The sequence below is a fragment of the Chanodichthys erythropterus genome, chromosome 19, assembly GCF_024489055.1.
Source record: "Chanodichthys erythropterus isolate Z2021 chromosome 19, ASM2448905v1, whole genome shotgun sequence".
Classification (NCBI taxonomy): Eukaryota; Metazoa; Chordata; class Actinopteri; order Cypriniformes; family Xenocyprididae; genus Chanodichthys; species Chanodichthys erythropterus.
In genome coordinates, this window is record NC_090239.1 from 3,692,157 (window position 1) to 3,705,587 (window position 13,431).

The following is a 13,431-nucleotide window of genomic DNA, read 5'->3' on the forward strand; positions in this document are numbered from 1 at the left end:
ATGTTCCTGTTCGGATGAGGTCACAGATATAAACTCATTTAGGACCACCTGCTTCACCCATAGAAATAACATCAATAACGCATAACCAGATGTTCATTCACCTCGAAAAGCAGTCCCACCATATATATATATATATATATATATATATATATATATATATATATATATATATATATATATATATATATATATATATATATATATATATATATATTACAGTGTGTATATTACACAATCACGGTGCAGCTGGGTAATTTTTGCATCTGCTTCCATCACAAAAAGCACTTTTTGTTCAAAGCACATTGTTCACAGATGGTTAGAAGGATATTATGTTGCTATGTTTTGGCATAATGTTGACGTTTGATGTGTTTTGGTGCTTTGTGTTCAGATGTGGGAGGAGGCCATTATCCTGGGGAAGGAGTTAGCCGAACAGTACGAGAACGAGATGTTTGATTTTGAGCAGCTGAGCGCCTTACTGGTACGTGCAAACTTTCACTGTCAAGGTTTTACCATGAAACAAACAATTAATGAGCTATTCAGACTTATCAAGTTCACCTAAGTAGGTAAATTGGCCTAATATAAATGGACTATGGTGTTTGATTGGGTTTCTGCATTTTGTTCATTAGTGCGGTTTCGTCTAATTGGCAACAAATGGCAAATTGATTCATTCAGACGCAAAGAACGATTGTGGACTGATTTTATTTTATAATCAAATGTTGGCACACTTTGCACAGTCCTCACCGAAAGTTTGTGAACAACCTTTGCAATCCTTCCCATATTGATCTCAACCTGTTTTTACTTTTAATTTATTTATTTTTGTAACATTTTTATTATGCAATAGACCCTTTTCACATTTCCGGGTTTCTCAGAAGTGGAAGTCGTCATAGTTGGGTAAAATTCTATAGCGGTGAATGTAATAATACATTAAATATATTTTTTGTGTTTCCTTTTTTTTTTTTCAAATTGCAAAAGAAAAACTCCACAATAGTGTTTTCACAACTTTCAAAAAGAGGAAAAAATAGAAAGCGATTGATAACAGCAGTCAGAAGAGAGAAAGATGTCATTTTTACTGTCATTCCCACAGCTGCTGTATTAGAAACACCCTCACAGCAGCATTAACAAATTTTTGTAATTTGATGCAAAGGTAATATAAAACGAAGTGTCAGAAATGAGCATGTGTTTTTAAAAAAAAATAAAATATAAGAAACTTTGCAGGATTTACGATATTGATGACCTTTAAAACGTGTCATCACAGTCTGTGAAAATGGTCTTTTGCACACAATATCAGATTTATTGTCATTTAAAGAGTGTTTGTGAATGATGTGTTCAGTACTGATGATGTGATTGTCTTTGTCTCTCTCAGAGGAAGCAGGCTCAGTTTTATGAGAGCATTGTGAAAGTGATCAGACCAAAGCCGGACTACTTCGCTGTAGGTTATTATGGGCTGGGCTTCCCCTCTTTCCTCCGGGTGAGAATTTCTCTTATAATCCTGAATCTTTTCATATTTCACCATCACCATGGAGATGTCAGTTTCTTTGTGTAAATGCATTGCATTGTGAATTTCTCTGATATGTTTCCAAAGGCCTGGAAATCAATTACTGGTGTCTTTGTGTGGCCTCTCCAAACTCATCAACAGATGTCTTCTTTAGTGCAGAAACCATTTACACCGACATCAAATACAGGCATTTTATCTTCCAGGGGTTGATTTGTATTAAAAACTAACACATTTCTTTTTCCTTTTGATATAAAAAGGTTAATTCATTGTACCAGACCTAGACTTATAGTCTTAAAATATAAAATGTGAATATTAAATATAAGGACTTTTATTTTCAAAACTATAATAATCCTAAATTTAAAAAAAAATATAGAGTAACAAAAAGTATATAAATATATATTAAATAGTTATTAAATTAGTGAATTTTAAAATCAATTATATTATTCTATTTATTTATGTATTTATTTATTTTGCTATTCCCAAATGTATTTCAGTTCCACGTTGCTGCTAAAATCAATGGAAGCTTGTTTCCACTACAGAATAAAAAATTAAAAAGGTTATTATGTAACAATTTTTCTTGCAATTTCAAGGTTGCATTTCACATTTCACTTTTTTTTTTTTCTCAGATTGGTGAGATATAAAGTTTCAATTCTGAGAGCAAAAGAGAATTGCATCATATAAAGTCGAAATTGCAAGAAAAAGACAGCAATTTTATGTATATATATCATAATTCCCCCCAAAAAAGTCAAAATGGCGCGATATTGTAAAAACTCGCAATTCTGACTTTTTCTTGCAGTTGTGTTTATGCAGTCAAACCAAAAATTATTCAGACATTTTTTTTTATATTTTTGATATATATGTTTACTAGTGGGTCCAGGACTATATAGTTCACTTGGGTAATTGAGGATAGCAAAATAAAGTAAACTGTGACAAATTCTTCATACAGTGGACTACCAGTAAAATTGATAAACATTTGGATGCAAAAATTATTCACACACTTTGACCGGACCATGTTTTGCTTAAGTGTTATCTGACATAATTAAGATTATTTTTTCTGACACAGTTTAACTCTGAGATCTTGTCATAATTTATTACCATTTTTAAACTATAGTGATTAACTGTAATAATGAATGAAATGTTCGAGGTGTCTCAATACATTTTGGTTTGACTGTATCTCAGAAAGTCAGAAATGCAAGATGGAAACTCATAATTGTTTGTTAAAAAGTCTGAATTTTAAAATAAATGTGCAATTTTATTTATTTTTTTTTTATTCTGTATAAACAAGCTGATGTTTCTCAGGTTTTTGACTTGACTTTTTAAATGTGGCCTTGACAGGCTCTCATCTAAATTGTCCCATACATGGTAAAACTCCCTAACCCTGGCACGTGCATCAGAAGTAAACCAAAACAATGATATGGTGATGCAAATGCAATGCTAGAAAAAAAGGTCAGACAGTGAAAAAGCGTAAAAATAATATTGCTGTGTGGAGTGTGTGGGTTTGTTTCTACATATTTCCAGTCATTCATGATGAAACCGAATCATTCAGCTCCCATAGATCACGTGTCTGTTTAAGCCTGTGGTTGTGGCACCAAATCGCTTCAGATATATTTGTAATTCTTTTAATACTCTTCCAGGCGCCTGCAGTCATGCATCTCCCATCAGACATCCTGGGAACAAAAAATAAATCGGCCATCAAAAGGCCAGTCGCCTCCTGCTAGTGTTGACATGTTGCTCCGTGGAGAGAAGCTTTGCCTTTTGAAATAGAAAACGTCTTGCAATCTCCTCTCCCTCCTTAAAGTGGCACTTTTGTATGCGTGCGGAGTCGTGTGAGAGTTGCCGGTCTATTCCACCGTGCTTGGAATCTCTGGCGGTGTGAAAACACCCGTCGAGAGCACCGTGCAATTTGTCACCTTATCGCTCAAAGCAGATTTGAAAACGGCCCTGGGCATATTTCACTTCCAGTTCACATTTCACTAATTGAGCAGCTGAAATATGTTCATGCAGGCAGGGTGGGTGTGTGTTTGCATCTCTCAGGCTGTTTTCAGATAGGATACTAGCACTCTGCATTGTACTACTGTCAAATATTAAATGTGAGAATGCGTTGTTCAAAAGTAAACACTTTAATTCCATGCATATTGGTAATTTAGTATCCCGTTCTGAGCGTTCCTCACTCTCCCTGTCCCTGTCATGTTTCTCTGCATGCGTGTAGGTGTTTGTGTGCACACAGTGGTCTTTCTGTAGTAGTTCACACAGACGCTGCGAGTGGAAACATATTGACAGTGTTGTATGTGGGCGCAGATGATTGACGGTGTCTTTATGGGAGTGTGCAATAATTGAGCGTTTCCGACTGCCAAACGCCTCTGAATTGCATCAGCATTGGCTATTTTGAGATCAGAATGAGCTTCTCTGCATGGTGAGATTGTGTGTTTAGTGTCGTTTTACTGTGTTTTCGTAAAATCCCTGTATTTATTGATGGTGATTGAATGTTCTAGATCAGCTGGCTTTCCATTAGGACTCTACGTTGGACACCCCAACATGCTACCGAAAGTAGTAAATTACACTGCCTTGAAATGAAACACATTACTGTATTAGTATTTATGACTGTTATTAAGTGCAATATAATTAATAGGCTAAATCAGACTTTTTTATTTATTTATTTATTATTTTGTATATTCATTGTTCTTTCGAGGGCATGTCACACAATTGTACATTTGCATCTGTGTAATTTGACTTTCAAAATACAGATTAAAACACCATAGTGTTTAATTAGATACTATAGAAGCTTGTTTCCACCATGAAATAAAAAATTAAAAAGGTAATTGCGACTTTTTTTCTCACAATTCAGATTTTTTCTCGCAATTGCATGAGATAAAATCACAATTGCGTGATATAGTCAGAGTTGCGAGTTATAAAGCCAGAATTGCGAGATATAAACTCACAATTGTGTGTTATAATGTCCAATTGTGAGGGGAAAAAGTTTTTTCTCTGAATTGCAAGTTTATATCTCACAATTCTGACTTTATAACTCGCATTTGCATGTGTAAATCTCACAAACTCGCAATTATGAGAAAAAAAGCCAGAACTGTGAGATAAAAAGTCGCAATTACCTTTTTTTTTTTTTCTTTTTTTTTTTTTTTTAGTGGCGGAATCAAGCTTTCATAGGATGCACAGCTGTTGACAAGTTATGAGAAGCATTATTTCCCTCTCTAAGCCTGTCTTTACTATTTGAACTATGCTCATTCCAAGATACCTTTATTTATATAGCGCTTTTTACAATGCAGATTGTGTCAAAGCAGCTAACCATTGTTAACTGGTACATAATTTTGGCTGCACAGCAGCTCTATAGTGTCAATGCAGGCAGATCAAAGCACTGTTGAATATCAAATGTCAAGTCAAATGTCAAGTGTCCCCAACTAAGGAAGCCACAGGCGACAGATTAAATGGATAGCACTTTTTATTTGCATTTAGCATTTCATTGAGTAAAATGTCCAGAACCACTAATGTAGATGTCCTTCTGATGATGCTGTAGTTCTGTCATCAGTTTGCTTTAACGTGTTATGAAATTCTTCCATCATTTCATGTTAAAGTCTTCTAGATATGCTTCTAATGCTGCTAATGATAGACACTCCAGGTGTGTGGGTGTTTTTTTTTTTGTTTTTGTTTTTTTCATCCTGTTTTTCCATGTAAACACTGCTGTTGTAAATCATATCTCAATGTGTCAGTGCTCATCTCTGGCTTGTCAATTTGATTTGTGTTGTATTTCTGTGTATTTATTCAGACTGATGTGTTAATTGTACTTGTACTAGAAAATGTGATGCTTTGAAATTCATACCATGCTAATAATATTCATAGATAGGATGCCAAGAACAGAAAAGTCGTCAAAATAAATCAGAAAAGGGATGTTTCATCTCAAGATGAAAATGTCTATTGATGGTGTTTTTCAGAATAAGATGTTCATCTATCGAGGGAAGGAGTATGAGCGGTGGGAGGATTTTGTGGCGAGACTGCTGACTCAGTTCCCCAACGCTGAGAAGATGAAGACCACCACCCCTCCCAGCGAGGACATCAGGAGCTCCTCTGGGCAGTGTATCCTTGACTGTCACTCAGCATAAAAAACATTTCTTTAGTTTTATCTCAAATCCCCAAATTGTCCATGGTTATTGTTTCTTAGTTTGATTCCAACAGACATTCAGTGTTTCACAGTGAAGCCCATCCTTGAACTACCACCCAAGTTTCAGAACAAACCCGTATCAGAGCAGATTGTGAGGTGAGACACTATCTGTCTGTCTATAAGTGTATCTATATGTCTGTCTACATATTCTTCATATTCAGATTTAATGTCTGTCTGTCTGTCAGTGTGTCTATACAGTATGTATGTTTTTCTGTTACTGTTCTATCTTTCATTCTGTCTGTCTGTCTGTCTATATATTTGTCTGTCTGTCTATATATTTGTCTGTCTGTCTGTCTATATATTTGTCTGTCTGTCTGTCTATATATTTGTCTGTCTGTCTGTCTATATATTTGTCTGTCTGTCTGTCTATATATTTGTCTGTCTGTAACACTGTTCTATGTCTGTCTGCATGTTCAGATTTAATTTAACTGTCTATATTGTTTTATCTGTCAGTCTGTCTGTATCTAGCATCTGTTATCCTATCTATCTGTCATCTATCTATCATCTATCTATCTATCTATCTATCTATCTATCTATCTATCTATCTATCTATCTATCTATCTATCTATCTATCTATCTATCTATCTACCTATCTATCTATCTATCTATCTATCTATCTATCTATCTATCTATCTATCTATCTATCTATCTATCTATCTATCTATCTATCTATCTATCTATCTATCTATCTATCTATCTATCTATCTATCTATCTATCTATCTGTTATCTATCTATCTAGCTGTCTGTATATTCACAGTAGATGTAATTTGACTGTCTGTCACATAATTTTTTCTTTGTCACATTATTTTTCATCTGTCTTCCTGACTACTGACCTGTATGTATGTATGTGTGTGTTTGTGTGTGTTTGTGTGTGTGTGTAGACGGGTCAGTAAACCATGGGGCAGATCTCTGGGGTTTATGTGTTTCAGAGCGACTCTCCCAACTGATTAAAATGGAAATGTGCAGTGAGCAAACAGTGTTTGACCTTACTACACTCCTCTGTGCTTTAATGAATTACACACACACACATACACACACCTGCAGCGGAAGCATAATTCTGTTTCAGGCTAAATTCAGTGCCACGGGGTAAACAGCAGCGTTATCGCTGATCTTGATAAAGCGTCGGAGGCAGCTTACCGCAGCCAATCAGAGCTGCCAGTGAGCATGAAAAGTAATTAAAACTCACTATTTACCCACAATTTTGAGTAAATAAGCATCAGAGCCAAAGGTCACATGACAGGATGTGATTTCTATGAGCTTACTGGAGTGTGAACGTGTAGAGGGGCTTAAGGGGGGATGACTTCAGTGATTGAGCGTTGACCTGATCTCATGTGTTGCAGTTGTTTATTTTTCTGTTTCTCCTCTTCCAGCCATGTCTCTGCTCTCATGCCCCGGGCTGGATCTCTCCCCTGCAGCTAATACATTTGTAAATATTGTAATTGGCTATCTGTGTCCTTTTAAATCCAATTTGAATCTATTCATAGCCCAGTCCAGGAACAGGACTCTAGGCATTTTAGCACCATCATGCTAATTTAAGGTATCTGACTGCAACTGGAAGATTCAGATTTGGATAATCTGTCATATTTCAGCGTGTTTGTGAACTGGGAAAGGTCCTTTTTTTCAGTTTTGGTTACCATTTTCCTTTTAGTATTGAGAAGTTCGGATCATTTTACTGACTCGGATCTATGAATATCGTTCATCAAAATGAACAAATCTTTTTTCAAGTCATTTCAGCATAATATAATTAAAATGTTACATGTTAATAGCCAAATTCTCTAACAAATCCACTTACTCAAAGTTGATCATATTTCGAATAAGAAAAAACAATAATACAACCAAGGCCAAATTATGACAAACAGAAACAATTAATTAATTGTCCCAGGCTATGCAGTCTGTTAGATTACCTCACATCCCGATCTGTTGTTTGTTTTTTTGTCACGTCATATCACAATAAGCTGAAGCTATGCAGTCTGTGTCTTTGTCACGTGACCGCTTCCCAGCTCAGTATCTTGCAACAAACATTACATTAGTTATGTTGTTATTATATGTAGGTATCTTTGCTTTATCAAAGTGATGTTTCCCTGTAATAAGGATAACGTTTAAAGTAACCAATTCAGTGTTATGGAAAATAACCATCGTGACAGAAATTCACAAATGTATAAATTGTAAAATTTAAAAGCTACTATTTGAGACCAGAAAAACATCACAAAACTGTAAGAGTTAAAAAATACGGTATCCAATATGGCTGTCACGTCACATGACAAAAGAACGAACGACTCAAACCAAAAGACACATTAGTTGAACTAATCAATTCTGTTTCCTCTACAGAACCTATAGGATGTTGTGCGTACACGGCCAAATGAACGAATCCCTCGATGAGACAACTGGATGTTCCCGAGTCATATTAAAGATTCGTTCAAATTGAGTGAATCGTTCATGAACGACACATCACTATTTGGCTTCCATTTACATTGATAAAAACACTGAGACATTTGTCACAATATCTCCTTTTATGTTCCAAAGAACATTTTTCATTCTATTACTTTAATGATCTGTTCTCTTTCTGTAGGTGGTGAACAGTAAATGACTGAGTATTGTTGTTATGCAGTTGTGCTTTCAGAAATCAGAAATAGCATGTATTCTGTTGAATCATATTCTCAGCACCACTGCAATTAATCATATTATCCTTTAATATAATTTAAATGTCGGGAAATCTACTGGGAGACTCAAAAATATTGTTTTTAAGCTTTTTCTCCACAAATGACAAGGCAGATCTATTTTCCGTTTCTCTGATTTGTCAGCTGCTGAGCTTCATTTTTTAGACAACAGTAATAGCCAAGATGAATTAATTGAGTTTCACTTCCACTGCTGGGAAAACTACTTACTCGTTTTGTTCAGTGTGCACAGAAGCACTGCATTTCCAACATGCTACTGTTAACTGATGTCATGTTAATTGTGCATGGTCATCAGTCATTTACACACACTTGTTCAGGCTCAAAACACCATTTCATTCACTGTCAGGCGTATTTGTTCATGAAGTTTGCCACAATAATAAGCTCTTTCACAGGCAGCTCTATAATACTGTTTATTCCTTTTACAGTCAGTCTTTAAATGCAGAAAATCACCACCAGAGCTGTCACATGCTTTATAAAGGATGAACTTACAGGTCCTGACAGAATCAGAGGACTTTTGCATTGTTGCCTTTTCAAGGCTGATTATTTTGGGGTAGGAAATCTGCTTATTCTGTGTAATGCATGTAGATGTGGTAACATTTGTCAAACTGAGCTAAGGCTTCTACACTTCGTAATCAAATTAGCCCAAAGTTTTTGGTCAGCACAGATGGGAAATGTGTAGAACTTGTGAATGATGGGCATGCTGATGAGTCAGTCATGGAAGTAAACAAAGATTCACTCAGGTGAATGATTCATTCAAAAACACGACTAGTGTTTATATTTCCTCTTTTCAACAATGTCCTTGATGGTGCACGTTGTCAGTGAGACCCTCTTACAAGCACGCACAGGCATCTCCAGCCTCTCGATACAATGCAACCCTCTCAAAAACACCGCTCTGAGAATAATTCATTGACCTTGGTTCTCGTTTTTCCCTTTCAGCTTTTACACCGTGAACGAAGTCCAAAAGTTCCAGTATTCACGGCCGGTCCGTAAAGGAGAGAAAGATCCAGACAATGAGTTCGCAGTGAGTTTTCTTTTGCTTTTCTATGCCTGAAAGACATTCCTCCTTTTGTTATTTCACTTGTGCGTGTGTAAAGTGCGTGTGTAAAGTGTTCTGCAGTTCCTCATTTAGAAGAACAGGGAACTGTTTTTCTAATGGCCAGTTCTCTAAAAACCTTTTTTAAGATGGCTCACGCTGGGATATTACAGCGAGATGTCAAACCTGAGAACACTGCACCATTATACTAAAACATAAAGTCTGGCCCACCTCCACCCCACTTACATCTGCTATTGGTAAACATCCATTAAAATTCAGTAAATGGAGGCTTAAATTGAAGAAAAAAAACTGCATCTTTAAGCATACAGGAATGAATTGCAGCCACTCTTTACCTGAAATGTGGCCTTTTGCTAAAAGCTTTCTGTTAAATGTTCACTTAATGTTTTTTTTTTTTTCTTTTTTTTCCCATTCTTCCAAAAGAACATGTGGATTGAAAGGACGACTTACGTAACCGCATATAAGCTGCCTGGCATCCTGCGCTGGTTTGAAGTCGTGTCTGCCACACCGGTGAGTATGACAGGTTTAGCATCCACAGTGTTTCATAATATCACCGCCGCTTGGTTTTTGTTTGAAAGAAAATGAGCGCCATTGCCATCTCACTTCACCTTGAAATCAACTCTGATACAGTAGATTTCACCTGTCTCTCTCTCTCTTGCATAACATGTACATGTACAATCTAATCTAATCTTACTCTCACCATACTTGAGTATAAAAGACCTAACATGTCTTACGTTTTATGAATCTGAGCCTCATAAGTCTACAATCTAATAAAGTAGACCTGTCTCACTCTCACCGCACTGCATTACAGCAAGTTGTGAATTGTCTCTCTTTCTCTTCCCATCATACTACTCTGATTATGTCGTCCTCAATCCGCCCGGGGCTGGGGGACTCGCTGCATGCAAATATTTTGCAGGATAGTGCCGGGCAGGAGAGCAGCTCTGGCATCATGTGATACCCAGATTGGTGTTTATCTATTCTAATTTGCACGGTCTCTTTTTTAGCTCACCGTCTCACCACACACTCAGATGCGATTGTTTTTTCTGACGGTTCACGTGTGCTTTCGTTCTCATTAGCCTCCCTGGCATGAGTTTCCCAAGATAGACACATCAGAGCGTCTGTCTCTCACAGATTGATTTCAGATCGTGTCACAGATGCATTATGGGTCGGATCTAGAGCCAGAAATTCCTTCATCGCCGAAGAGAACGTGTTAACCCATTCATTAGTTCATCAGTAAACAGTTGAGACATAATTTGACTTGAAAACCTGCTCATGTTGTTTCGCTGCTCATTAGTGGAGTTTCGACTTTGGTTGTTGTGTAGCAATAACGTGTTAGACAGCTGGTTAAAGTAAGAGTCCTTGTTTGCCACTCTGCATAGTTAATATTTTCTGCTTGGCATTTGTGTGCATTTGTTCTGTCATTTTTGTAAATCATCTTTTCTTGTTGAATATTCTCTGAAAATTATGTTTTTTGCTTCTGTCTGCAGGAGGAAATCAGTCCCCTTGAGAACGCTATGGAAACCATGCAACTGACCAATGAGAAAATAAGCAACATGGTGCAGCGGCACCTTAACGACCCCAGCCTTCCCATCAACCCCCTCTCTATGCTCCTCAACGGCATCGTGGACCCAGCTGTCATGGGCGGCTTTGCTAATTATGAGAAGGTATGAGATTATTCTGGTAATTATTGCCAAATTGTGTGACGGCACAAAGATTAAACACAGCAGAATGTTTTTTAACCATTTCTTATTATACACTGCCATTCAAATGTTTGGGATCAGTAATATTATTTACAATTTAAAATAGCTGTTTTCTATTCGTAGTATATTTTAAAATGTCATTTATTCCTGTGATACAAAGCTGAATTTCCACATGATCCTTCAGAAATCATTCTAATATGCTGATTTGCTGCTCAAGAAACATTTCTAATTACTGCTATCAATGCTGAAAACAGTTGTGCAGCTTCATATTTATTGTGGAAACCATCTTACTTTTTGTTTCAGAATTCTAAAAGAACTGCAGTTATTTGAAACAGAAATCTTTTGTAACATTATAAATGTTTTCGTTTTGAAATTTTCAGCAGTAGTGCATATTTAGAGGGTTTTAGGTGCTTTTTTAACTTATAGTTGTTGCTTTATCATCTATAGGCATTTTTCACTGAGAAATACATCCAGGATCATCCAAATGACCAGGAGAAGATTGAACGGCTGAAGGATTTGATTGCCTGGCAGGTAATGATACTGTATACAATCTGCATGTCTTAACAGCATGACTGGGTGATATATTGAATATTAATTTGGTATTTTCATGAGTTTGCTGGTAAAATAAAATGTAGCACATTTTTAATGCATTTTATATTTGACCATTAAGTTTCCTGACAGCTTCCTTGTCGCGTGACCAACAAGTATTGCATTTTAATTGCGTGTCTGATTTAAAGTTCAGTAGTAACATGCTATTACCATTGGTAAATTTGATGTATTTTCATAAATCAATCCAAGCGATCCTTTTCAAAGTATGCTGTATTATTTTTTTCTCATAAGCATAACTTTTTTTCTCAAGTTTTCATAACCAGCATGCACGATATGAGATCACAGTTCTTCAGAAGATCTTAAAGCATCTGTCATGCAGTATAAATATCCAGCGTGAGATTTTATTTAAAGGAAAGTCTCCCAGGGATATACTGACGCACATCCACATGTTGGGTGAAGCAGCTCGTGTCTGGTGCTGCAAACTGACTTTATCATGGGATCTAAAGTCTTTTATCTGTCTTTACTCAGTCTAAACAGTGCTGATGGTTACAGGGCAGAGCAACACGTCAAATCCTCTTGCTGTCTGCGCATGAGATTGTGTATGTGTGTGAGATAGAGATCTACCGAAGATGATCTTAACGCTGATGAAGTTTAATTTGTTTAAGGGGGAATGTATCCCGATGCCCATGATTTTTATCTCTCCAAAACAACATCTGTCATGCCTAAAGAATAACTGATGTGTGCATTATTTTTTTCTTGCAATTAAACAGCCCAGAGTCAATTATTCCATTTATGTTTACCACACCTCAAGACATTGTGCAGATGTTTTATTTCAAGGCATTTGTCAGGTTTTGTCCTCAAAAGGCTCTTGTGTGTAGGACTAATTCCTTACGCGTCTCATCCCACGCCTCCATAGCTAATTCCATAATGTCATTTTGAGCTAAGTAAGCTATTGATAGCAGACTAATGGAGGGAGATTGATAGATTAATTGTGTATAAAATAACTGAGTCTGCGTTTCTCAACGGTGTTCGGCACCAGCGTCTCTACTAATACCAAAGCTGTAAGATTAACTGCTTCAAAAACAGCGATGTCACTACCTCAATACTGAGAAATGTCATGTAGTTCTGCAGATGCGAAACTATTTTATTGATAAAGTCGCAGGGCAGCACTGACAACATGAATGTGTTTTGAGTGTGCGTTTGTATGTGAGAGAAAGTGGGAGAAAGTGAGTGTGCTTTCCTTTTGATAGTGAAAAAAAAAAATGAATGGGGAAAACATGGAAATAGTTTGCATTTTTATCATATTATATATTTATTTGCTTGGTAACTGCTGATATGTGGCGAAGTGATATGGAACTGTAACGCAGTCAAAATCTGCCTGGAACTACTTTAGCTGTGCGTTTACTGGAAAATAATTCCTTACCTTGAAACATTTTGCAACCAATCAGAATCAAGCTGTCAACAGGCCTGTAGCGTAAATCACAATGACAGCGTTTGCTGGAGCATCTTTTTTTAGAGAATTAAACAGATTTTCACATAATATTCTCTTCTTCACCTGTCTTTCATATTTTATCATATCAGTTGAAGTATTTTTGGCCTTTTGTGTATTTATTTTAGAGGCTTTAGAGGGTGGGAAATGCATTGGTCAAAAAGTGTGAGAAAGCAGATTTTACCAGAGAGCAGTTTTATGCATCTTCTGTTTGACTTTGACTTGTTTGACTGTCCCGCGTGTGATGAATAGTCATCAGTCTGACCAGCTGTCCCAGCGTCCAGGCTGTTTGTCTGATCC

General features: G+C 36.5%; 1 protein-coding gene across 8 annotated transcripts in view; it reads left to right on the forward strand.

Annotated features, from left to right (window-relative positions):
• The window catches only part of dock1 (dedicator of cytokinesis 1), a 273,581-nt gene that overhangs the window by 236,775 nt on the left and 23,375 nt on the right, over positions 1-13,431 (forward strand). For all 8 annotated transcript variants that reach the window (XM_067368773.1, XM_067368774.1, XM_067368776.1 and 5 more), the window contains 8 exons: positions 389-478; positions 1,364-1,468; positions 5,440-5,581; positions 5,681-5,762; positions 9,279-9,363; positions 9,817-9,903; positions 10,881-11,057; positions 11,541-11,624. In XM_067368773.1, coding sequence (XP_067224874.1) covers positions 389-478; positions 1,364-1,468; positions 5,440-5,581; positions 5,681-5,762; positions 9,279-9,363; positions 9,817-9,903; positions 10,881-11,057; positions 11,541-11,624 — 852 coding nt within the window. The remainder of the gene's footprint in view (positions 1-388; positions 479-1,363; positions 1,469-5,439; positions 5,582-5,680; positions 5,763-9,278; positions 9,364-9,816; positions 9,904-10,880; positions 11,058-11,540; positions 11,625-13,431) is intronic.